Consider the following 26,777-nt stretch of genomic DNA (forward strand, 5'->3'; position numbering starts at 1 on the left):
TTATCACTGCAGTATAGAACATCCCTCTAATATTACCACTGCAGTATAAAACATCCCTCTAATATTACCAGTGCAGTATAGAACATCCCTCTAGTATAATCACTGTAGCGTAGAACATCCATCTAGTATTAGCACTGCAGTATAGAACATCCCTATAGTGTTATCACTGCAGTATAGAACATCCCTCTAGTATTATCACTGCAGTATAGAACATCCCTCTAGTATTATCACTGCAGTATAGAACATCCCTCTAATAGTACCACTGCAGTATAAAACATCCCTCTAATATTACCAGTGCAGTATAGAAGATCCCTCTAGTATAATCACTGTAGTGTAGAACATCCATCTAGTATTAGCACTGCAGTATAGAACATCCCTATAGTGTTATCACTGCAGTATAGAACATCCCTCTAGTATTATCACTGCAGTATAGAACATCCATCTAGTAGTATCACTGCAGTATAGAACATCCCTCTAGTATTATCACTGCAGTATAGAACATCCCTCTAGTAGTATCACTGCAGTATAGAACATCCCTCTAGTATTATCACTGCAGTATAGAACATCCCTTTAAACAAAATATTATTGCTGTAGTATAAATTGTCCTTTTAACAAGAATATTAACACTGCAGTATAGAACATCCCTATAAACAGAATATTATCTATGCAGTATAGAACACCACTTAAAACAGAATATTACCACCCCGGTATAGAATGTCCCAATGCAGTTTAGAATTTCCCTCTAACCAGAAAACAGAATTTGATTCCTTGCTTAACAGATTTGCATTCATAGGAAAAAAACGTAAGTATATACTATGTAAATGTGACCATTATAATTAGTATTTTTTTATTTACTCTCCGATACAAAAAGTCAAAGCAGATTGTAGGCATTCACAAGAAAATGTATGCCTTCTTGCCATGTTAAATGTTCTGTTTAATATCATCATCATCTATACATCCATATTACAGTATTAACAATGTTTTGTTTAATATCATCATCATCTATACATCCATATTACAGTATTAACAATATGTTCTGTTGGGGGTTCTACCCATTGGGTAGAATATGTGCATAATATATTAGAGTTACACACTGGGCCAATAAACAGAGTGAAGCTGAAGACAGCACCATTATTAGAGGCACAACGAAGTGGGATGTAGAGTGCAAGTGGTTTCCTAGGCCTGCTCGACACATCCTCTGTAGGCCTGCTCGACACATCCCCTTGTAGGCCTGCTCGACACATCCCCTGTAGGCCTGCTCGACACATCTCCTGTAGGCCTGCTCGACATCATCTTTAGGCACCAAAATTGCTCACATAATTGTAACATGCAAACCTCCTATAAACTGATTTTTTTTAAATGTTATCCGTTCTACCTAAACTACAAGAGCAACAGGCAAAAAAATTAACATAAAAAAGAGCACAAACATCTTATATCTAAAGTCTAAATAAGGTCTTAGCAAAGACTAAGTCATATTGAAAGCCGACATACATGGGAGCATTTGACAGCAGCAGCAGTATTGAAGAACAGACTCACTCAAAGCTGCTCTCAGAATGAGTGACAGGATGGAGAAACGGTGGCTTAGATATTCTGGATACAAGCAAAGGCCTGTCGATCACCCTGGTCCTTTAAACTCTACTCACCCTGGTCCTTTAAACTCTACACACCCTGGTCCTTTAAACTCTACACACCCTGGTCCTTTAAACTCTACTAAATTGTTGGCCTGGGAGTTACGTAAATGAGAGTATGCAGCTGGCACTTACATGTGGCTTGGCCATTCATGGAAACAAAAAGAAAAATACCCTCCAATAGGTTTCACATCAAATAAATAAATAACAATAAATATTCTGATCTCTGATATAGTTTTATGTGTTCTGTCCAACAGGAAGCCCACAGATCAAGCTGCTCCTAAAAGTTTGGCTCCCAAACAATAACCAGGTTTTAAAACCTAAAACGAAAACCTTCAACTCTTACAACCATGGTGACAAATCTTTAGGTATCAGTGAAATGTTGATGTTTCTGTCCAAACTTCTAATCCTTTTTAATCCAGATGTCCCTGGTCCTCATTTCAGTTGGGCCAAAACCTCCAATTAGCTAATATGAACATAAAAAGTAAAACATTTAAGTAAAAAAGGAAAGAGTTGCTGTAATGTATTTGTGTAAAGAGCAATAAAAAATAAAAAAGGCGCACTTCAGAAGTCAAAAACATTAACTGAAATCTCTAATTCCAGGCTCTCTACTGAGGTTACTAGGTACTCATGATGCCTTGTCTGCCAGATAGACAGCCTGGGTACAATCAAACCTATGTATAGAACACACTGCATTTGTATCCAGCTTCATATCTGCTGTTGATTTCTGTATTTTCATGGAAACAAAGGACATCAAATTCAAGGGGATCATTCGGATGTACAGAAGACTACAAAGGTATCAACCATTGAGCATTCAATATCGCATGACTCTTTGCATTTTCATATCCATGACAACTGTAATAGACAGGAAATGTAAAGTGCTACTGAACAGGTTTAAAGCAATAGTAACCCAACGACTAGAGCACACTGAATTAACATAATTACCAAGGTGACATTAATCAGTGGCTTGTGAGTAAAGAAATAGAATTGGAGAATAGATATATAACTATAAGAGGATGAATATATTTAACTGCCAAGTGGCAGTTGGCTTCAGCAGATGCTGGGATGGAGCAGAGCTTTGGAAAATAACAGAAAAACCTTCTGTTATAATGGTTAAAGACCACATCACTCAGTCACACTCAGAGACAACAGAACAATGGAGAATAACTAGACTAGGAGAAGCATCCCCTGTTGTAAAACAATAAGTTAGTGCAACTTCAGGTTTCTGTTTTTTGTTATATCTCCTTGATTTAAGTGCTATGAATCATGGCACTCTGTTTTGGATTTGGATGGGTTTGAAGACTAAGAGGAAACAAAGTAGAAAATTAACAATAAAAGCCATAAGTCTGATCAGGAACCGTCTTTCCAACCACATCTTGTTATCGTAAATAAAGAAAAGCCTAAATAAACAAACATTTAATGAGCTAATGATCCTTTGAGTTAAAGCGATGCCCACAGCTCTAAAATACTGAAAAAAGTACATAGACTGTTTGTAAGCTCTGCTCCTCAGGTTGGTTCATATTGTGCATGGAGAGTGCTGAGAAGAAAGCCACTCCCTTTCAGCCCAGAGGGGCGGGTTTAATTTGGGATTACCCAGGTACAACACCCTCTCTATGATCAGACTGGTTTGACTCGTAGACCGTCTCGGTCCTTCTCTTTTTCCTTGACCTTATCACTGACATTGTCTTTGACCTCCTTGACCCCGCCAGAGCCAGAAGAGCCTGTGGTGCTTGTGCTTTTGTTGTAGCTATGCCTGTCTCTTTCTATGTCTGTCACAGTCCTGTCTTTGATCTGCTGGTCCAAGGACTCGTTATTACTGTACTGGTTCTGAAAAGCTGAGGATCCTGGGTAGTGACCCATAACCTCGCTGTACGTGGGGGGCGATCCATCCATGCGTCTCACAGCGCTGACGCCAGAGTTACTGCTGGGCGGGCGAGGAGCTCCTCCCTGAACGTAAACATCCATCAGGTCACTGTGGAAGATGGTTCGATTGGGGGGGGCTCGGATGGAGGCTCGGCTCAGCTCCAGCTGCTGTTCCGGGTCTCTCAGCTGGAGGGCGCAGGGGCCCTGGTAGGGAGGCAGCTCCTCCCCATCAGACAGGCAGATGGTGGGCGGCAGGTCGATGTCCTGCTGCAGGTAGGGGTAGGTGGGCTGGAAACGGCTGAAGCGCTCCCTTTGCATAAAGGATGGAGGGTTGAACCTCTCCTGGTTCAACCTGGGTCTATACATCACCTGGAGGGGGTGAGACAGAGTCACTGTGTCAAAGAAAATCAAATCACCATGCTGAGGAAACATTACAAATCTAATACCTATTTTCTTGGGCTGTAAATATAATAACGTGTCAAATGTTGAACTCACTTCGGGGGTTTCCTGCTCTGTCACCAAGCAGTCTGACGGCCACACACAGCCATCCTGAGGTAAGGAAAGAGAGGATATTATTAATGGGGAGAAGGAGCAAGAGACAAATAATCGTGAAGAGGGATGGAGAGATGATAGAGGGAGGGGAAAGGGAAAAGAGGGAGAGAGAGGTTGTTAATACTGAGCTCTGTCTGGCAGAAAGTGCTGACTAACAGGGATGAAGGAGGGAGACCCACTGTGTTTGTCAGCTGAGTGTGTTTCTGTCCAAAGGCCAGGAAAGGACCCCCCCCAACAGCCCAACAGTCTTCTTCTGTAATGGCCTCTTCTATAGGCCTAGTCAACAGATCACCACAGAGGAATGGATTTCCTCTGTATACACACTGCCCTCCATGATTACTGGCACCCATGCTAAAGGAAGGCTATAGAAAATAATGATTGGCTTCATTTTACATTCAAAATATGAGCTAAATCAACCCTTTTCACATAGCAAGGAATCAAAGAGTCCCAGGTCCTCCTTGTCAGCTCCCCACAGGTATTCATTGATTACTGCCCTTAGTGGAGATGGGTAGAATGTCTCATTTGATTTGCATGTTCTCTGACCTTGTTGTTAGATGAGTTAGAAAATCTAATGAAGAAAATATACCTGGCTGTGCCGGGTGAGATATTAAGAGTCCAATTGGAATAATAAATACATTTCTCTGGGCTAAATCCAGAGTCTATTTTATTTTAGACTAGGTCAGAAGTATGACCAGGTGGACAAGGACAGGGACAGCAACGGGCCCCCCAAACCAGGTAATCCGCAGGTGTGGACCAGGACCTCATCTCCTCCTAAAATTTTTAACTGGAGGAGACTGAGAAAAGTTAGTAGTACATCCCTCATGTCCCCCAGCACAATAATATAGCAGCGTAACACCTTGGAACTGAGACGGGGGGGTCCGGTGACACTGTGGCCCTACCCGGGGAAGGCCCCGGACAGGGCCCAACAGGCAGGAAATCAATCCAACCACATTGCCAGACATCAACCAAAGGGACACCCACCAACCGCAACCCCCCTGAATGAGGGCCGAGTATTGCTAGCAGCGTACAGCCCAACTGCACAAGTGCGCAATAGAGAGTCAACAACAAGCCAGTTACTCTTCCCCCGAAGGGCATTGGAGGGAGGGCATCCCAGTGGCGACGAGAGCCCACCTGGCAAGACAGCAAGGGTGGACAGTATTAAGCCTACTGGTCACCTTCACGCCCCTGGGCCAGGCTACACCTAATTATAAACTGTGCTGTAGAGATGAGTCTTTAGTAGACACTTGAAAGTTTGCACTGAGTTTGCATTTCTAACCTTAATTGGCAGATCATTCCACAATAGTGGAGCTCTATGAGAAAAGGCCCTGCCGCCAGCTGTTTGTTTAGAAATTCTAGGTACAATTAAAAGGCCTGCATCTTGCGATCGTAGGTTACGTGTAGGTATGTATGGCTGGATCATTTCAGCAAGGTAAGTAGGAGCAAGTCCATGTATTGATTTATAGGTTAAGAGTAAAACCTTAAAATCAGCCCTAACCCTAACAGGCAGCCAGTGTAAAGACGCCAGGACAGGAGTAATGTGTTCACATTTTTTTGTTCTAGTTAGGATTCTAGCAGCCGTGTGCAGCACTAATTAAAGTTTATTTATTAATTTGTCTGGATAACCAGAGAGAAGAGCATTGCAGTAATCTAGTCTAGAAGTAACGAAAGCATGGATTAATTTTTCTGCATCAGTTTTTGATAGAAAGTTTATTTTTGCAATGTCTCGAAGATGAAAATTAGCAACTCTTGAGACATATTTTATATTCAAGGGGCAATGTCTCCAAAAATATCCAAGGTTACATCTTGGGGTCAACAAGTCTACAAAACAATGATTAGACACCACCTACACTGCCATTCAAAAGTTTGGCATCACTTAGAAATGTCCTTTTTTTTTTTTTTTATGAAAACATATATACAATTATTTTCAATAGGAAATACAACAAAAGTAATAGGAAATACAATAACTCACTGGCAAAGTTAGAAATCAATTATAATTTCAATAATAATTGTGTCCTTCGAACTTTGCTATCATCAAAGAATCCTCCATTCGCAACAATTAAAGCCTTGCAGACCTTTAGCTTTCTAATTGTCAATTTGTTGAAGTAATCTGAAGAGATTTCACCCCATGCTTCCTGAAGCTCCTCCCACAAGTTGGATTAGCTTGATTGGCAGTTCTTACGTACCATATGGTCAAGCTGCTCCCACAACAGCTTAATAGGGTTGAGATCTGGTGACTGTGCTGACCACTCCATTATAGACAGAATACCAGCTGACTGCTTCTTCCCCAAATAGTTCTTACATAGTTTGGAGCTGTGCTTTAGGTCATTGTCCTGTTGTAGGAGGAAATTGGCTCCAATCAAGCGCCGTCCACAGGGTATGGCATGTCGTTGCAAAATGGTGTGACAGCCTTTCTTCTTCAAGATTTCCCAGTTTAACACCACCAAAGGACCCCCAGATCATCAAATTGCCTTCACCATGCTTGATAGATGACATCAAGCACTCCTCTAGCATCTTATCATTTGGTCTGCATCTCACTAATGTTCTTCTTTGTAATCAGAACACTTTAACACTTTTTTCCCAATCTTAATCCAATCTTTTGCCCATCTTAATCTTTTCTTTTCTTTGGCCAGTCTGAGATATAGCTTTTTCTTTGCAACTCTGCCTTGAAGGCCAGCATCTCAGAGTAGTCTCATCACTGTTGACGTTGAGACTGATGTTTTGCAGGTACTATTTAATGAAGCTACCAATTGAGGACCTGTGAGGTGTCTGTTTCTCAAACTAGACACTAATGTATTCGTCATCTGGCTCAGTTGTGCACCGGGGCCTCCAGCTCCTCTTTCTATTCTGGTTAGAGACAGTTTGCGTTGTAAGGTGAAGGCAGTAGTACAGAGCGTTGTACAAGATCTTCAGTTTCTTGGCAATTTCTCATATGAAACAGCCTTCATTTCTTAGAACAAGAACAGACTGATGAGTTTCAAAAGGAATATTATTTGTTTCTGGCCATTTTGAGCCTGTAATTGAACCCACAATTGCTGATGCTCCAGAAACTCAAATATTCTAAAGAAGGACAGTTTCATTGCTTCTTCAACTAGCACAGCAGTTTTCTGTGCTGTGCTAAAATAATTGCAAAAGGGTTTTGAATGATTAGCTTTTAAAATAACAAACTTGAATTAGCAAACACAATATGCCGTTGGAACACAGAACTGATGGTTGCTGATAATGGTCCTCTGTACGCCTATGTAGATATTCCATTAAACATAATCTGTTTCCAGCTACAATAGTCATTTCCAACATTATCAATGTCTACACTGTATTTCTGATCAATCTGATGTTATTTTAATGGACCACAAATTTGCTTTTCTTTCAAAAACAAGAACATTTCCAAGTGACTCCAAACTTTTAAATGGTAATGTACATGCCAACAATTTCTTTATATGAGTTGCCAGTGGAATTCATCTGATGTCACCAAACCACACCTATAAACGAATGGAATTTCCCAAATGTCATTGGAACTTTGATTGGAATCAGGTTTTATGGTCTGATGAGACTAACATTTTGGTTTTTGGTTTTTGGTTTTAGAAAGGTTTCTCTAAAGTCTTTGGTCAATACGATAAGCTAAAGTTAGCTAGCTTAGTTATGTGTCCAAGCAGACACTCCTTAATTCCATTTCCTGCTTGAAAATTGTGTTAGAACCCAGCTATTATTTGTGGTGTTCTCTGGAAAAGATAAAGGAAAAACTAACATGCATTGTGGGTTGTTTGACCAAACTTAATGCATTAGTGACTATTACTGGGATGTTTGAAGGGCATATTGAACCCTGTCGGCTATTCTGCTCTCTCAGCCCTCCTCTTTCACTTCTCTCACTCATCATTCTCTCCCTCGCTCCTCCTTCTTTCTCTCACTCCAATCTAAATCAAACGTCTTCTCTCATCCCCCTCTTAGTCCTCTCCCTCACTCCACCCACTCTTCAGTCTCCATTCTCCAGTGCACAGTGTACAGTGTACAGTGTACAGCCCATCTGCTGTTCACTGCACCCAGACAAACTCATTAATAAAGATGAATATGAAGGGGATAGACAGAGAAGTGATAGGATATCTCTTTCCCATTAGTCTAGACGATATTCAGTCAGGGGTGCTCACTGGGTGACTAATTGACTAGCTGACATGACAGTCTGACTGACTAGTTGGAAAGCTGATTGATTAGTTGGCTGGCTGACTGGCTGACTGATTGATTTGTTGACTGTCTCACGGGAGGTTTGACTGAGTGAGGTGTGTGGGGTGTAATACTATGTTGACCTGCATAATACCACACACACACACGCACACACACATTTGTTTTACTATACTTACATGCATTTCTTTAGGATCACAATGTCACATATAAATGTGGAATTCGTTTTCTCTATGCACTGCTAATAGGTGAATGACATAGATTGTTCTGCTCGATGAGGGAATGGATTACACACTACTAATACGTACAAATTACTTATTTTTAATGCTGTCAAACAATAAAAACCCACTGAATCTCACCTAAGCTGGTCAAGGTTTTGTCCTTTGATGTTTTGGCTAGAATGTGGTTAGAACAGGGTTCAGGTGAACCACTGAACATGTGATTTCCTGAAAGACGACTGGGATGCGGAACACTTGTACTAACGCACGTGTGGCCTACTAACGTGTTTTTAGGCTGTTGTTGTTAAACTAGTGCAGAGTAAACAGGATTCACGACATGAACTCTCCAATTATATATTTTAAAAATGCCTGGGTATCTCTGCTTGCAAACGCTGTAAAATGTACTACCGCAGACTGTGATTTACAAGTTAAAATAATTTTGTTACAGTTCTAGCAAAATAAGTGACAATACTCTGAGCGTCCGTATTTTACAAGTGTTACTAATGAGTTGTATGATTCCAAATATCAATTTCGTTACAATTATGCATATTTGTATACAACTACAAAAGTAATTCCAAGTCTGCAAATCTTTTTTACAAGTTTGCAAAACGTTTTTACAGTTACAAAAGTAATTCCAAGTTTGCAAAAAAATTATTACAAGCATGCAAAAGGTTTTTCCAACTACAAAAGTAATTCCAAGTGTGCAACGTAATTTACTACATAATTCATAGCTCTGAGGCTCAAAAATGAAAAAAGCATTAACAGCAATAACAAATAAACAGCATTAAGTGTTTAAAATTAATTGCATGTGTTAACGTGTTAGCTTTGACAGCCCTTCTTATTTTATATGCCAATGACATACAGTGGGGAGAACAAGTATTTGATACACTACCGATTTTGCAGGTTTTCCTACTTACAAAGCCTTTAGAGGTCTGTAATTTTTATCATAGGTACACTTCAACTGTGAGTGACGGAATCTAAAACAAAAAAACAGAAAATCACATTGTATAATTTTTAAATAATTAATTTGCATATTATTGCAAGACATATGTATTTGATCACCTACCAACCAGTAAGAATTCCGGCTCTCACAGACCAGTTAGTTTTTCTTTAAGAAGCCCTCCTGTTCTCCACTCATTACCTGTATTAACTGCACCTATTTGAACCCATTACCTCTATAAAAGACACCTGTCCAACCTCTCCACAATGGTCAAGACCAGAGAGCTGTGTAAGGACATCAGGGATAAAATTGTAGACCTGCACAAGGCTGGGATGGGCTACAGGACAATAGGCAAGCAGCTTGGTGAGAAGGCAACAACTGTTGGCGCAATTATTAGAAAATGGAAGAAGTTCAAGATGACGGTCAATCTCCCTCGGTCTGGGGCTTCATGCAAGATCTCGCCTTGTGGGGCATCAATGATCATGAGGAAGGTGAGGGATCAGCCCAGAACTACACGGCAGGACCTGATCAATGACCGGAAAAGAGCTGGGACCACAGTCTCAAAGAAAACCATAAGTAACACACTACGCCGTCATGGATTAAAATCCTGCAGCGCATGCATGGTCCCCCTGTTCAAGCCAGCACATGTCCAGGCCCGTCTGAAGTTTGCCAGTGACCATCTAGATGATCCAGAGGAGGAATGGGAGAAGGTCATGTGGTCTGATGAGACAAAAATAGTGCTTTTTGGTCTAAACTCCACTCGCCGTGTTTGGAGGAAGAACAAGGATGAGTACAACCCCAAGAACACCATCCCAACCGTGAAGCATGGAGGTGGAAACATCATTCTTTGGGGATGCTTTCTGCAAAGGGGACAGGATGACTGCACCGTATTGAGGGGAGGATGGATGGGGCCATGTATCACGAGATCTTGGCCAACAACCTCCTTCCCTCAGTAAGAGCACTGAAGATGGGTCGTGGCTGGGTCTTGCAGCATGACAACGACCCGAAACACACAGCCAGGGCAACTAAGGAGTGGCTCCGTAAGAAGCATCTCAAGGTCCTGGAATGGCCTAGTCAGTCCCCATACCTGAACCCAATAGAAAATCTTTTAGAGGGAGCTGAAAGTCTGTATTGCCCAGCGACAGCCCTGAAACTTGAAGGATCTAGAGAAGATCTGTATGGAGGAGTGGGCCAAAATCAAGAACTACAGGAAACGTATGATCTCTGTAATTGCAAACAAAGGTTTCTGTACCAAATATTGAGTTCTGCTTTTCTGATGTATAAAATACTTATGTCATGCAATGGAATGCAATGAAATGCAAATTAATTACTTAAAAATCATACAATGTGATTTTTTGGATTTTTGTTTTAGATTCCATCACTCACAGTTGAAGTGTACCTATAATAAAAATGTCAGACCTCTACATGCTGCGTAAGTGTGAAAACTTGCAAAATCGGAAGTGTATCAAATACTTGTTCTCCCCACTGTATGTTGACATGCAGATTACTTATTTTGTATGCAAAAATGCCAACATATGTTTTGTATAATCAACATATAAGGTTTAATATATTTCTCCGTATATCATTAGGTTTAAAAGGGATAGAATACAAATGTATAGCATTTAAACTAAGAATTATCAATCAATGTACTGAATGTCTATGTCCCACAGACTGATGACAGACATTTTAGGTAATCAAAATCCCCAAATTGTGATAGGATATCAAATTCAACCTCCACATTATTTCAATTGTGTGGGAAATATAAAATTAAATTAATATTTGATATGCAAATTATGTATTGCCTTACTATGCTTTTTTAAATATTTTTTTATAATTTATGGGATAGAGCATGATACCGCCTAGTGGTCATTCAACGCTGTTGCCAGTTAATAGCAAATGCAGAAAGCTGTGTAGTGTTTATTAGACTGGTAGGGTTAGTAGTTAGGGGTTAGAGTTAGTATTTAGGTGTTAGTAGTTATGGGTTTGTAGTTAGGGGTTAGTAGTTAGGGGTTAGTAGTTAGGGTTAATAGTTAGGGTTAATAGTTAGGGTTAATAGTTAGGGGGTTAGTAGACAGAGATTAGTATTTAGGGTAGGGTTTGTATCTGGCTGTGTACTCACCAGTTGTGTGTTGTTCTGGTCCTGTTGTCCATCCTGGGTGTGGCTGTTTGTCCGTCTGCTGAAGAAGGCCAGTGCCGACAGCTTGTAATGATTCAACAGACAAATGACCACCACCACCACCGTCATCACCACCATTATGACGGCTATCTGAACAAACTCCAGTTCAGCTGAAACAGAAAGAAACAACAGATGAAACACTCTCAAAAATGTCAAGTCATGTTTCAGTGTGACCAAAGTACATCAGGTTTGGTGTCACAGTTCATCTGTTGTTAATCTAGTATTACATTATAGTAATTTGCTAGTGTTGCAGTTTTACAATGTTATATAACGTTTATATACAACCCCGTTTACAAAAAAAGTGGGACCCTGCGTAAAATGCAAATAAAAACAGAATGTAATTATGTGCAAATCATTTAATCAATATATACTGAACAAAATTATAAACACAACACTTTTGTTTTTGTCCCCATTTATCATGAGCTGAACTCAAAAGATCTAAGACTTTCTCTATGTACACACAAGGCCTATTTCTCTCAAATATTGTTTACAAATTTGTCCAAATCTTTGTTAGTGAGCACTTCTCCTTTGCCGAGATAATCCATCCACCTCACAGGTGTGGCATATCAAGATGCTGATTAGACAGCATGATTATTGCACAGGCTAATTGCCTTAGGCTGGCCACAATAAAAGGACACTCTAAAATGCGCAGTTCCATCATACAGCACAATGCCACAGATATCTCAAGTTTTGAGGGAGTGTGCAATTGGCATGCTGACTGCAGGAATGTCCACCAGAGCTGTTGCCCTTGAATTTAATGTTAATTTCTCTACCATAAGCCGTCTCCAAAGGTGTTTCATTTCAGAATGCGCCAAATGTTTTCAGTGGGTGACAGGTCTGGACTACAGGCGGGCTAGTTTAGCACCCGGACTCTAACTGCAAAGTCATGCTGTTTTAATACATAATATAATAATTCAATAGAAAATAGTACAAAGACATGGTTGGGCCTGTTGGGCCCTGTCTGAGGCCTTCTGACCTGGATTAGGTTTTATAGACTCTGGACACAGGCCACCTGCATTGATTAATTATTACAACTTGTACTCTTAAAATGTTCACCCGGCACAGCCAGAAGAGGACTGGTCAACCCTTTGAGCCTGGTTCCTCTCTAGGTTTCCTAAATTGTGGCCCCTTTTAGGGAGTTTTTCCTAGCCACTGTGCTTCAACACTGTTCTTGCTTGCTCCTTGGGGTTTCAGTCTGGGTGTTTGTAAAAACACTTGGTAACAACTGCTGATGGATAAGAAGCCAGATGGTCCCTCTCCTCTTTAGCCTGGAGGACGTGGCGTCCATGATACTCTAAAATAATTTCAAATATTGATTTGTCAGACCACAGGATAGTTTTCCACTTCGCCCCCAGTCTATCTGAAATGTGCTTGGGCCCAGAGAAGGGGTTTCTCGATCTTGTTTATTTCTGGTTTATTCTTTGCATGGTAGCATTTTAACTTGCATTTGTGGGTGCAACGACGTACAGTATTCACAGACAGTAGTTTTTGGAAGGGTTTCTGAGCCCATGCAGTGATGTCCACTACAGAATTGTGTCTGTTTTTAATAAAGTGCCACCTGAGGGCCCAAAGATCACGGCCTTGTCCCTTGCGTACAGAGATTTCTTCGTATTCTCAGAATCTTTTAATTATATTATGTACCATTGATTATGAGATCGCCAAACTCTTTGCAATTTTATGTTGAGAAACGTTATTCTTAAAATTGTTGCACTATTTGCCTGTGCAGTCTTTTACAGAGTGGTGAAACCCTCCCCATCTTTACTTCTGAAAGACTCATCCTCTCTGGGATGCTCTTTTTATGCCCAATCATGTAACTGACCTGTTGCCAATCAACCTAATTAGTTATGAGATGTTCTACCATGTTTAGTTTTTTAGTATTACACAACTTTTTGTTTGTCTTTTGTTGCCTCTGTTCCAGCGTTTTTGAAATGCATTGCTGGCATCAAATTAAAAGTGGCCATATACTTTTCAAGAAACAATAACATTTCTCAGTTTCAGCATTTGATATGTTCTCTTTGTACTATTTTCTACTGAATATATGGTTTAAATGATTTGCAGATCATTGCATTATGTTTGTCTTTACATTTTACACTTATCTTTTTAGGAAACAGTTGTATTATATATTTATATAATGTTTATATTGTAGTATTAATGTAAGAAATCAGCCGTTCATATAATGCTGAAATAAAGATTGCGTACCCGGTCGTCAAGGGAGACAGTATTAAATTATTTATTGTAGCATTTAATAGTCTGTTGTTTCAAGATGTTACCGACTTGATGTCAAAGAAACTTCCAGTTGTCCTCTACTTCATAGACATCACAATCCAGAATACACAACGCAGTACCGTAAGCCCATTGGCTAATTACTGTTACGCTTTGACAGGACTTGACTTCTTTTATACGGATAAACGGATGTTCTGCTGTAATCTAAACATAACAAGCATACGTTCATGTAATTTCACATTGTAAACCAGGTGCTTTAAATCCTGAATGCTGATTGGTTGATAGCCATGGCATATGTAAGTAATAAAGCACAAGGGGTTTTGTGGTATATGGTCAATATAGGCACGAGGCATCAAGCACTTGGCCGTGGTATATTGGAAATACATCACAAAACCCTGAGTAGACTTATTGCTCTTATAAACCAGTCCATATTTATTAATCACAAGCACAACACTTTTCACGCCTCTAATTGCGTTGGTAACTAGTTAATAAGTGCATTAGGGCATATTTGGGGTTTGTGGTATATATTCAATATACTTTGTGATGCATCGTGACTAAGAAGAGCTCTTAGCAGTGGTATACAGGCCATCTAACACACCCCCCCAGGCCTTATTGCTCAATTACTTTCTAGTGTACTTTGTGTTTCAATGTCTATTTTGTGGATTTGTTGTAGTTAAAAGCTTTTTTAAATGTGTGTGATCCAATGCTTCCAATGTTCAGGTCAACAGAAATGTCCATTGACCTTTAAGGTACATAGAAGGATCAGTGTTGCAGTCAAATCATGATTGGGCAGGACTGGTGTGGTTATGATTCCTACCACCAGAGGGCAGCAGAGACAGCTGTCATTATCATCATCAACTTAACTAACCAGTTTGCTAAATGACTAAACTGTTAACAAAAATTTTTATCAACAGAATTCAACAACCAAACCAAATAGCAGTGATGTGATGTCATCAGTTGATCCTCTAAGGCAGTGGTTCTCAAACTGGGGGTACATATCCTTTCAATAGGGGGTACTTAAAAACACTCATGACACCATAGGCTTACTAGTGAAATTAACATGAGGGGTACTTCAGGGGTACTCCAAGTAGAGCAAAACACTATCAGCGGCAGAAATATCAACAACCCAGTGCACAACATGCCACGCCAGTCTGAAGTAAATCAACCTGGTCTAAACCTAATCCTAACCTTAACATCATTAACCTATCTTTTATGCTAACTTAACTCTCAAACCTAACCCTTAATGCCTAAACTTAACCCTCATTATAAACCTAATTCTAATGCTGAACCAAATTATGACGATAACCTGAAACATAATCCCAAGCCTAAAAACAAAATCTGTTTATTTGAAGACTGGCCAAATGTCCACACTTAAAAGGGGAATATCAACAAATATGTAAGATTTGTCAAAATTTATGAAGCGCTTGATTTTTAAGAGTTTGCATTTTTTTTTTTATATCCTGTAAAGACGAGACCCATTTGCTTTTGCCATAAGCCCACAAGTCATGTATGAGGAGATGTTAGATAAGGTTAACGTTAAAACCTAAAAACCGACTGATATTTATTTTTAAAAATCTATATGGCATGTACCACAATCAGGTTTCAGAATTTAGTGTTTTCGCTTTGACAAGTAGATTAAGTAGATTTTTTTAAGTTCTATGAAATCACATTCATGAGGGAGGACAATGTAACCAGATGACGATGGTTCACACTAGCTAGAATAGATATTCTAGATATTCATTCTTATTCCCCTTTAAATTGTGTAAAACTCAAACTGGTCCTCAGTTTGATAGCAATTTGAGTGCACACACACAAATGCACATTGTAATCATCCAGGCCTTGCTCATCGTTGCCCACGGCGACAGACAGACGGAGATGGTGAGCAAGGAAAAGAGGTGGGTGTTTTTATGGTAGGAAAGAGAAAACAGTTAGTCTGTACAAAAATGATAGTCTGTATAAAGACGACAGCTAGTAAGCATGAAGAGAAAACAAGTAGTCTGCATGAAGAGGTCAGTTAGTCAGCATGAAGAGAAAACAGGTAGTCTGCATGAAGAGGTCAGTTAGTCAGCATGAAGAGAAAACAGGTAGTCTGCATGAAGAGAACAGTTAGTCAACATGAAGAAAAACAGTCAGCATGAAGAGGACATTAAGTCAGCATGAAGAGGACAGTAAGTCAGCATGAAGAGGACAGTTAGTCAGCATGAAGAGAAAACAGGTAGTCTGCATGAAGAGGACAGTAAGTCAGCATGAAGAGGACAGTTAGTCAGCATGAAGAGAAAACAGGTAGTCTGCATGAAGAGAACAGTTAGTCAACATGAAGAAAAACAGTCAGCATGAAGAGGACATTAAGTCAGCATGAAGAGGACAGTAAGTCAGCATGAAGAGGACAGTTAGTCAGCATGAAGAGAAAACAGTTAGTCAGCATGAAGAGGACAGTTAGTCAGCATGAAGAGAAAACAGTTAGTCAGCATGAAGAGGACAGTTAGTCAGCATGAAGAGAAAACAGTTAGTCAGCATGAAGAGAAAACAATTAGTCAGCGTGAAGAGGACAGTTAGTCAGCGTGAAGAGGACAGTTAGTCAGCATGAAGAGGACAGTTAGTCAGCGTGAAGAGGACAGTTAGTCAAATGTGAAGAGGACAGTTAGTCAGCATGAAGAGAAAACAGGTAGTCTGCATGAAGAGGACAGTTAGTCATCCTGAAGAAGACAGTAAGTCAGCGTGAAGAGGACAGTTAGTCAGCCTGAAGAAGACAGTAAGTCAGCGTGAAGAGGACAGTAAGTCAGCATGAAGAGATAACAGGTAGTCTGCATGAAGAGGACAGTTAGTCAGCCTGAAGAGGACAGTTAGTCAGCATGAAGAGAAAACAGGTAGTCTGCATGAAGAGGACAGTTAGTCAGCATGAAGAGGACAGTAAGTCAGCGTGAAGAGGACAGTAAGTCAGCATGAAGAGAAAACAATTAGTCAGTGTGAAGAGGACAGTTAGTCTGCGTGAAGAGGACAGTTAGTCAGCATGAAGAGAAAACAGGTAGTCTGCATGAAGAGGACAGTTAGTCTGCGTGAAGAGGACAGTTAGTCAGCGTGAAGAGGACAGTTAGTCAGCGTGAAGAGGACAGTTAGTCAGCGTGAAGATAAAACAGGTAATCTGCATGAAGAGGACAGTTAGTCTGTGTGAAGAGGACAGTTAGTCAGCATGAAGATAAAACAGGTAGTCTGCATGAAAAGGAAAGCTGGTCTGTTTTAAGAGAACAATTAGTCTGCATAAAGAGGACAGTTAGTCTGTGATGTAACTCAGTGGATAGAGTGAGGGACCAGAACTACCAGGCAGTCGTGCTGCACAGCAACAGACGGAGAGGGAGAAAGAAACAGAGCTGGGTGTTTTTATGGCTGGAAAGCGAGGAGAGTTAGTCTCTTTGAACAGGACAGGAAGTTTGTATGAAGAGTTAAGCTTGTCTGTAATAAGAGGACAGTTAGTCTCTTTGAACAAGACAGGAAGTATGTATGAAGAGTTAAGCTTGTCTGTAATAAGAGGACAGTTAGTCTCTTTGAACAGGACAGGAAGTATGTATGAAGAGTTAAGCTTGTATGTAATAAGAGGACAGTTAGTTTACAGGAAGAGGACAGGAAGTCTGATGTGACCCAGCAGAGGAACCAAAACTACCAGACTGCCTCAATCAAATGACATACCAGCCTGCCTCGATCAAATTACCTACCAGACTGCCTCAATCAATCAGCTGACCTACCAGACTGCCTCAATCAATCAGCTGACCTACCAGACTACCTCAATCAATCAGCTGACCTACCAGACTACCTCAATCAATCAGCTGACCTACCAGACTGCCTCAATCAATCAGCTGACCTACCAGAATGCAGAATGTTTCTATTAATTAACCAAACAGACTGTTTCTATCAGTTAACCTACCAGACTACCTGATGGTGTGTTGTTAAAGAGGAAAGTGAATTGTTTCTCTCTCTCACATACAGTCAGCCAGGATGTGCAGTAAATGCTTGTGGTTTCCTCTGGGCAAGTGGAGCCAAATGATGAGCGAGAATGAGAAGCACTGCTCCACCCTGTTCATATTGGAAACAGTAGAACTCTCTAGAGGAGAAGAGAGGCTGACGTGGCTTGGTTTTTTAAATATTTCCGACTGTTGTTTCAGCGCCAGACTGACCTTGTTTAGAAAAGTATGCACAGTCGAAAACCCACACGGCTCCTCCCCCCTCCTTTCTTCAATCCCACTGGAGAGGGGCAGCAGAAGAATTGGGAAAACATAAAATACAACAGCTTTTCCATTCACATCAGCAACAGAATGACACAAGCCAAGATAGCGTTTATGACATTCTAGCTTCACAGTACCTACTAGCCTTAAAAACTAAGTATGCAAACTACTCAAGCAGCTAATGTTAGGCAAACTATCCAACTAGCTAACATTTGGTAAACTATTCAACTAGCTAACGTTTGGTAAACTATTCAACTAGCTAAAGTTAAGCAAGCAAATGTTCACCCAACTGCAAAAGTTTTTACAAATTATGGAAAACACTTAAAATATACAACAATACACAAGCACGTGCAGACTTTTAAATATTTTATTTCCTCGTCCATCATGTAATTGTCTAATACACTGTGTCATAATATTATTTAATATACATTGTCCTGTCATGTATCTATAAATCTATTTAATAATGGTCGGCCTACTTAATGTTTTGTTCAAAGGGACGCAGCCACTTTGAACCTTGTTGTCATGATTCAGGTTAAAGCAAACGTCTGTCTTTTAAAGAAATATTTCGTTGCTTGGCTGGTGTGTGTTTCTGTGTGAGCCTGTGTAAGACCCTGTTAGTTCTGTGAAGTAATTCAGACACACACATTCTGAAAGGGACTGCTGAGTGAACCTGGCGCAAGCTGTGTAGATCAGATCTATACTTCATGAAACCATTTCCTGTTTCCTCTCTCTGCCTTCAGAAAAGGAAGGGCAACAGCTGTTATCACAATCTCAGACAGGGAGAGGAGGGGGACAGAGGAAGGGAGGAAGAGAGGAGGGGTGAGGTAGGGGAGGAAGAGAGGAGGGGTGAGGTAGGGGAGGAAGAGAGGAGGGGTGAGGTAGGGGGGGGGATCACAATAGACAGTGCTGTAATGTTCATAAATATATAGGTCCTAAGAACAACCATCACCACACCAAGATTTCCAAGGTACCATAATGCTAGATTTATGTTTATACAAACTTTAACTTCAACTGATACATGTAGTGGGGGGCCTAGTGGTCAGTCCAGAACAGTAAAAGTCCCTGCAGTCTGAGGTCAGTCCAGAACAGTAAGAGTCCCTGCAGTCTGAAGTCAGTCCAGGACAGTAAGAGTCCCTGCAGTCGGAAGTCAGTCCAGGACAGTAAGAGTCCCTGCAGTCTGAAGTCAGTCCAGGACAGTAAGAGTCCCTGCAGTCTGAAGTCAGTCCAGGACAGTAAGAGACCCTGCAGTCTGAAGTCAGCCCAGAACAGTAAGTCCCTGCAGTCTGAAGTCAGTCCAGAACATTGAGTCCCTGCAGTCTGAGGGCATAGTTCATAGTCCTTTTTGATTTGCCTATTGCATTCTCTATAGCAAAATGATTTTATACACACCCACACACACTCAAAGAACGTTTTTGGGACCAAAATGCAGAGTCCCTGAGACAAACAAATATGTCTGCCCACATTCTTGCTGACTCCCACTAGCTTGCTGTCCCTCAGAAAAATGTTTTTAAAATATTTTAATGAATATTCTCTATCTGGTCTACAAAGCCTTTAATGGCATTGGTACTTTCTACCTGTACGATCTATTCTCCCCCATGACCCTCCACTTACCTTGGAGTCAAGCCAGGCACAACTGCTTTATTAACCAAGAATCTGACTGCAAACGATGGGGGTTTTAAAGCAGGCCTTCAGACACATCAATTATCAACTGACCAACTCCTCCTAACTTCTCATTTAATGGTTAAAATACACAGTCATGTGAAAAAGTAACTACAACCCTGTACTTTTGCACCTGCATGTTAGGGTCAGGAAGGAAGTAGCTTCTGCTAAGAAACTATCATCAAGACACAAATTGTGTTTGCCAGACCGCATCTAGGAAAACCAAAACTGCTGGAACAATGTGCTCTAGACAGATCAGCCAAAGGTTGAGTTGTTTGACCTCAATGCCAGACGCCACGTTTGGCAAAAACAAAATACTGCCTTTGATCAGCAGAACCTCACCACATCCGTCAAGCACAGAGTTAACCATGAATTCCATATTGTTGAGAAGAAAGCCAAGCCATTTGTGAAAAAGATTAACCAAACATGGATCTGGCAACAGGACATTGATCCAAAACACAAGCAAAACTACTACAGAATAGCAAAATAAAGTACTATTTATTGAAGTGGACAGTGATGCAACAAAGACATCTAAGATGACACAGTTGAATTAGGATTGTTAAGAAGAGTGGGCAAAAATTCCTCCCAGTCGATGTAAGAAACTGATAGACATTTATAAGAAACGTCTACAGTAAGTTATTTCAGCCAAAGGATTCAACAGCAGCTATTAAAGTACATTTGGAAATGCAATTCTGCTGATTAATTAAAGGGTTCTCTCTGGTCTCTGGTCCATAATGTTACATCTCTAGTCTCTGGTCCATAATGTTACATCTCTAGTCTCTGGTCCATAATGTTACATTTCTAGTCTCTGGTCCATAATTTTACATCTCTGATCTCGGGTTCATATTGTTACATCTCTAATCTCTAGTCTCTAATCCATAATGTTACATCTCTAGTCTCTGGTTCATAATGTTACATCTCTAGTCTCTAATCCATAATGTTACATCTCTAGTCTCTGGTTCATAATGTTACATCTCTAGTCTCTAATCCATAATGTTACATCTCTAGTCTCTGGTTCATAATGTTACATCTCTAGTCTCTAATCCATAATGTTACATCTCTGGTCTCTGGTTCATAATGTTACATCTCTAGTCTCCGGTCCATAATGTTAAATCTCTGGTCTCTGGTTCATAATGTTACATCTCTGGTCTCTGGTTCATAATGTTACATCTCTGGCCTCTGGTTCATAATGTTACATCTCTAGTCTCTAATGTTACATCTCTGGTTTATGGTTCATAATGTTTCATTTCTGGTCTCTGGTCTCTTGTTCATAATGTTAAATCTCTAGTCTCAGGTACATAATGTTGAGAAGGCAGATGGATTGAGATTGAGTCGTTTTCACGAACTGCATTGTGGGATTGTTGAGATTGCGGATTGTTGATGTGCTGTACGCTGCTTGCTAAGTATCATTAAAATGCCTTATCACTGTAAATGTTGTAGCTACAACACGGAGGAGAACTATCGTCTTCAGTTAAAGATAGCAGAGTTAGAGGCTCAGCTTCTGACGCAAATGTCAGGCAAGGATTATGCTAGTGTAGAAATAGAAAAAACTGTGTCAGTGCCACCAGGAAGAAACTATAGTTTTGTTAGCCCCCCGGCACAGCTCCTGCAGCTGGGCAAGAACTTTCTCTTGGTCACTGGGAAGAAATGCCGTCGACCAGTTAAACCTGAATCGTTGGAGGGGAATGATCGGCAGGCATTTTCTACCGGTGGCCTTGAAAAACTGAAAACTTTTGTCATTGGCGATTCCATTACCCACAGTATTAGACTAAAGAATCAGCCGGCGATCGTACATTGTTTACCGGGGGGCAGAGCCACCGACGTAGCCGCAAATCTGGGGTTGGTGCTAGCGAAGTCTAAAACTGGCAAGTATAGAGAGTACAGAGATATTGTTATCCACGTTGGCACCAACGATGTTAGGATGAAACAGTCAGAGGTTACGAAGCAGAACATAGCATCAGCGTGTAAATTAGCTAGAAAGATGTGTCGGCATCGAGTAATTGTCTCTGGCCCCCTCCCAGCTAGGGGTGGTGACGAGCTCTACAGCAGACTTGCGCAACTCAATCGCTTGCTGAAAATTTAGTTCTGCCCGTCGCAGGAGGTAGAGTTTGTAGATAACTGGCCTTCTTTTTGGGACTCTCCCAGAAATAGGGCCAGGCCTGATCTGCTGAGGAGCGATGGACTCCATCCTAGCTGGAGTGGTGCTCTTCTTTTATCTAGGAACATTGACAGGAGTCTCACTCCTATAGCCTTAACATGAGAGGGTGCAGGTCAGTGGAGTCTGTCGATAGCATAGCCAGAGAAGTTAGTACAGCTTTACCTATTGCCACTGTGACTTGTTCCAGGCTGAGAAAAGTTAAACAACGTAGTGCTAACAAAAGCAACCTTATTAAGATAAAGCCTTCCTCCGCCTCGGTCACAAATAAAACTAAAAATGACTGTATCACCTCGCATCTCAAAATGGGACTCCTAAATGTTAGATCCCTTACTCCAAAGGCAGTTGCTGTAAATTAATTAATTTCTGACCATAAACTAGATGTTATTGGTTTATGTGAAACGTGGCTAAAGCCTAATGAATTCACTGCCTTAAATGAGGCCTCTCCTTCTGGTTATACTAGTGATCATATGCCTCGTCCATCCCGAAAAGGAGTGGGTGTCGCTTATATTTATGAAAGTAAATATACATTTACTCTCAAACATATCACTGAGTTTCATTCTTTTGAAGTATTACTAATGAAAGTTAACCAGGCCGATAAATCGTTTTACATAGCAACTATTTATAGGCCCCCCCGGGCCATACACAATGTTCCTCACTGAGTTTCCAGAATTCTTGTCTAACCTTGTAGTCATGGCAGATAGTATTCACATTTTTGGTGATTTCAATATTCATATGGAAAAGTCCAATGATCCTCTTCAAAAAGCCTTTGAAGCCATAATTGACTCAATGGGTTTTATCCAACATGTCTCAGGTCCAACACACTGCCACAATCACACCTTAGATTTAGTCCTGTCACGAGAAATAGATATTGTAGATCTAATAATTTCCCCCCAAAATCCTGGATTATCGGATCACTGTTTTATTACATTTACCGTTAAAAAAAGAAATCCACTTGCTCTGCAAACAATGAGTTTCAAAAGCTGTACTATAAATTCTCAGACTACAAATAAATTCCTTGATATTCTTACAAGTTCGGTCATTAACGACAGAGTAAATAAATCTGGTAACGATCAAATCGAGGATCTAAACTCAACACTGCGAAATACATTAGACACAGTTGCACCACTAAAAACTAAAGAAATACGCAACAAGAAACTTGCTCCCTGGTACACAGACAATACTAGAGCACCTAAGCAAGCCTCCAGAAAATTGGAGCGAAAGTGGCCTGGATAGACAGTACACTACAATACCGAAAGTCACTCACGTCTGCTCGATCAGCTTATTTCTCCAACCTGATTGAGGTGAACAAAAACAATCCAAAATGTCTCTTTGATACAGTTGTAAAGTTAACAAAAAGCAAAGCTTAGAAGTGGGTCTTCACTTTAGTTGTAATGAATACATGAACTACTTTGATGAAAAGATCATCACCATTAGAAAACAAATAACTGACTCAAATAGTTATGGTCCTCAAAATCTCAGTTGTCCTAAAAATGTATCGTATCGCTCGACACATTTACTAAATTTGTAATGAGTTCTAAACCCACAAACTCTCAGCTAGACCCGATTCCAACAGAATTACTTAAGGAGCTATTTTCTGTGCTAGGTCAGCCAATGCTGAACATAATAAATTGCTCCCTTTCCTCCGGATTTGTACCAAACTCACTAAAAATAGCGGAAATTGAGACTCTGGATCCCGACACATTAAACAATTATAGGCCAATATCAAACCTCCCGTACCTCTCAAAAATCTTAGAAAAATGTGTTTCCCAACAACTGAATGCCTTCCTAAAGACAAATAACATTTATGAAATACTCCAGTCCGGTTTCAGATCCCATCATAGTACTGAGACTGCACTCGTGAAGGTAACTAATGACCTTCTAATGGCCTCGGGACAAAGGTTCCACATCCGTCCTGTTGCTTCTTGATCTTAGTGCTGCTTTTGACACTATTGATCACTCCCTTCTCTTAGAGAGACTGGAAACCCATATTGGGCTACGTGGACATGTTCTAGCCTGGTTTAAATCTTATTTATCTGAAAGACATCAGTTTGTTAGTGTGGATGGCATATCCTCTGACAAGTCAAAGGTATGCTTTGGTGTTCCTCAAGGCTTGGGTTCTGGGCCCATTATTGTTCTCACTATATATGCTCCCTCTGGGCGATGTAATCCGAAATCACAATGTAAACTTTCACTGTTACGCTGATGACATACAGTTATACACTCACCTAAAGGATTATTAGGAACACCATACTAATACTGTTTGACCCCCTTTCGCCTTCCGAACGGCCTTAATTCTATGTGGCATTGATTCAACAAGGTGCTGAAAGCATTCTTTAGAAATGTTGTCCCATATTGATAGGATAGCATCTTGCAGTTGATGGAGATTTGTGGGATGCACATCCAGGGCACGAAGCTCCCGTTCCACCACATCCCAAAGATGCTCTATTGGATTGAGATCTGGTGACTGTGGGGGCCATTTCAGTACAGTGAACTCATTGTCATGTTCAAGAAACCAATTTGAAATGATTCGAGCTTTGTGACATGGTGCATTATCCTGCTGGAAGTAGCCATCAGAGGATGGGTACATGGTGGTAATAAAGGGATGGACATGGTCAGAAACAATTCTCAGGTAGGCCGTGGCATTTAAACGATGCCCAATTGGCACTAAGGGGCCTAAAGTGTGCCAAGAAAACATCCCCCACACCATTACACCACCACCACCAGCCTGCACAGTGGTAACAAGGCATGATGGATCCATGTTCTCATTCTGTTTACACCAAATTCTGACTCTACCATCTGAATGTCTCAACAGAAATCGAGACTCAGACCAGGCAACATTCTTCCAGTCTTCAACTGTCCAATTTTGGTGAGCTCGTGCAAACTGTAGCCTCTTTTTCCTATATGTAGTGGAGATGAGTGGTACCCGGTGGGGTCTTCTGCTGTTGTAGCCCATCCGCCTCAAGGTTGTGCATGTTGTGGCTTCACAAAGGCTTTGCTGCATACCTCGGTTGTAACAAGTGGTTATTTCAGTCAAAGTTGCTCTTCTATCAGCTTGAATCAGTCGGCCCATTCTCCTCTGACCTCTAGCATCAACAAGGCAATTTCGCCCACAGGACTGCCGCATACTGGATGTTTTTCCCTTTTCACACCATTCTTTGTAAACCCTAGAAATGGGTGTGGGTGAAAATCTGAGCAGATTGTGTAACTGAGCAGATTGTGAAATACTCAGACCGGCCCGTCTGGCACCAACAATCAAAATTGCTTAAATCACCTTTCCCATTCTGACATTCAGTTTGGAGTTCAGGAGATTGTCTTGACCAGGACCAGCAACTGCCATGTGATCGGTTGATTAGATAATTGCATTAATGAGAAATTGAACAGGTGTTCCTAATAATCCTTTAGGTGAGTGTATATTTCAATGAAGCATGGAGAAGCCCCTAAATTAGCTACTTTGGAATCATGCGTTTCAGATATTAGGAAGTGGATGACAGAGAATTTCTTGCTCTTAAACTCAAGGGAAACAGAAATGCTCGTTTTAGGACCCAAGAAACAAATAGCGTTGTTAGCAGATCTCACTGTGACAGCTGCATGGTCGTATCCCAAAAAACTGTAAAAAACCTTGGCGTTACCCTTGACCCTGACCTCTCCTTTGAAGAACACATCAAATATGTCTCAAGAGTTGCTTATTTTCATCTTTCGAAACATTGCAAAAATTAGAAACTTTCTATCAAAAACTGATGCAGAAAAATTAATCCATGCTTTTGTTACTTCTAGACTAGATTACTGCAATGCTCTTCTCTCTGGTTATCCAGACAAATTAATAAATAAACTTCAATTAGTGCTGCACATAGCTGCTAGAATCCTAACTAGAACAAAAAGATTTGAACACATTACTCCTGTCCTAGCGTCCTTACACTGGCTGCCTGTGAGGGTTAGGGCTGATTTTAAGGTTTTACTCTTAACCTATAAATCAATACATGGACTTGCTCCTACTTACCTTGCTGAAATGATCCAGCCATACATACCTACACGTAACCTATGATCGCAAGATGCAGGCCTTTTAATTGTACCTAGAATTTCTAAACAAACAGCTGGCGGCAGGGCCTTTTCTCATAGAGCTCCACTATTGTGGAATGATCTGCCAATTAAGGTTAGAAATGCAAACTCATTGCAAACTTTCAAGTGTCTACTAAAAACTCATCTCTACAGCACGGTTTATAATTAGGTGTAGCCTGGCCCGGGGGCGTGAAGGTGACCAGTAGGCTTGATACTGTCCACCCTTGCTGTCTTGCCAGGTGGGCTCTTGTCGCCACTGGGATGCCCTCCTTCCAATGCCTTTCGGGAGAAGAGTCACTGGCTTGTTGTTGTCTCTCTGTTGCGCTCTTGTGCAATTGGGCTGTACGCTGCTGGCAATACTCTGCCCTCTTTCAGGGGGGTTGCGGTTGGTGGGTGTCCCTTTGGTTGATGCCTGGCAATGTGGGTGGATTGATTTCCTGCCTGTTGGGCCCTGTCCGGGGCCTCCCCCGGGTAGGGCCACAGTGTCACCGGACCCCCCCGTCTCAGTTCCAAGGTGTTACGCTGCTTTATTATTGTGCTGGGGGATATGAGGAATGCACTTTCTAACTTTTCTCAGTCTCCTCCAGTTTTAAATTTTAGGAGGAGATGAAGGCCTGGTCCACACCTGCGGAGTACCTGGTTTGGGGGGCCCGTTGCTGTCCCTGTCCTTGTCCACCTGGTCATACTTTTGACCTAGACTAGAATCAAATAGACTCTGGATTTAGCCCAGAGAAATGTATTTATTATTCTAATTGGACTCTTAATATCTCACCCGGCACAGCCAGAAGAGGACTGGTCACCCCTCTGAGCCTGGGTCCTCTATAGGTTTCTTCCTAAAATTCAGCCTTCTTAGGGAGTTTTTCCTAGCCACTGAAATCCAACACTACTGTTGTTTGCTCCTTGGGGTTTAAGGCTCT

At 41.0% G+C, this 26,777-nt stretch overlaps 1 protein-coding gene across 2 annotated transcripts in view; it reads right to left on the minus strand.

Annotated features, from left to right (window-relative positions):
* Positions 1-860: 860 nt before the first annotated feature.
* The window catches only part of ldlrad4a (low density lipoprotein receptor class A domain containing 4a), a 40,145-nt gene continuing 14,228 nt past the window's right edge, over positions 861-26,777 (minus strand). Inside the window, exons 1-4 of one of the 2 annotated variants that reach the window (XM_010904452.5) lie at positions 17,940-18,124; positions 11,491-11,657; positions 3,987-4,040; positions 861-3,860 (exon numbers count right to left, since the gene is read on the minus strand). In XM_010904452.5, coding sequence (XP_010902754.1) covers positions 3,246-3,860; positions 3,987-4,040; positions 11,491-11,625 — 804 coding nt within the window. In that variant the 5' untranslated portion in view covers positions 11,626-11,657; positions 17,940-18,124 and the 3' untranslated portion in view covers positions 861-3,245. Of the gene's footprint in view, positions 3,861-3,986; positions 4,041-11,490; positions 11,658-17,939; positions 18,125-26,777 lie in introns of those variants that run through there. The other variant, XM_013135424.4, reaches the window with a different exon arrangement.

The sequence above is a fragment of the Esox lucius genome, chromosome 10 (genome assembly GCF_011004845.1).
Source record: "Esox lucius isolate fEsoLuc1 chromosome 10, fEsoLuc1.pri, whole genome shotgun sequence".
Taxonomy (NCBI): domain Eukaryota; kingdom Metazoa; phylum Chordata; class Actinopteri; order Esociformes; family Esocidae; genus Esox; species Esox lucius.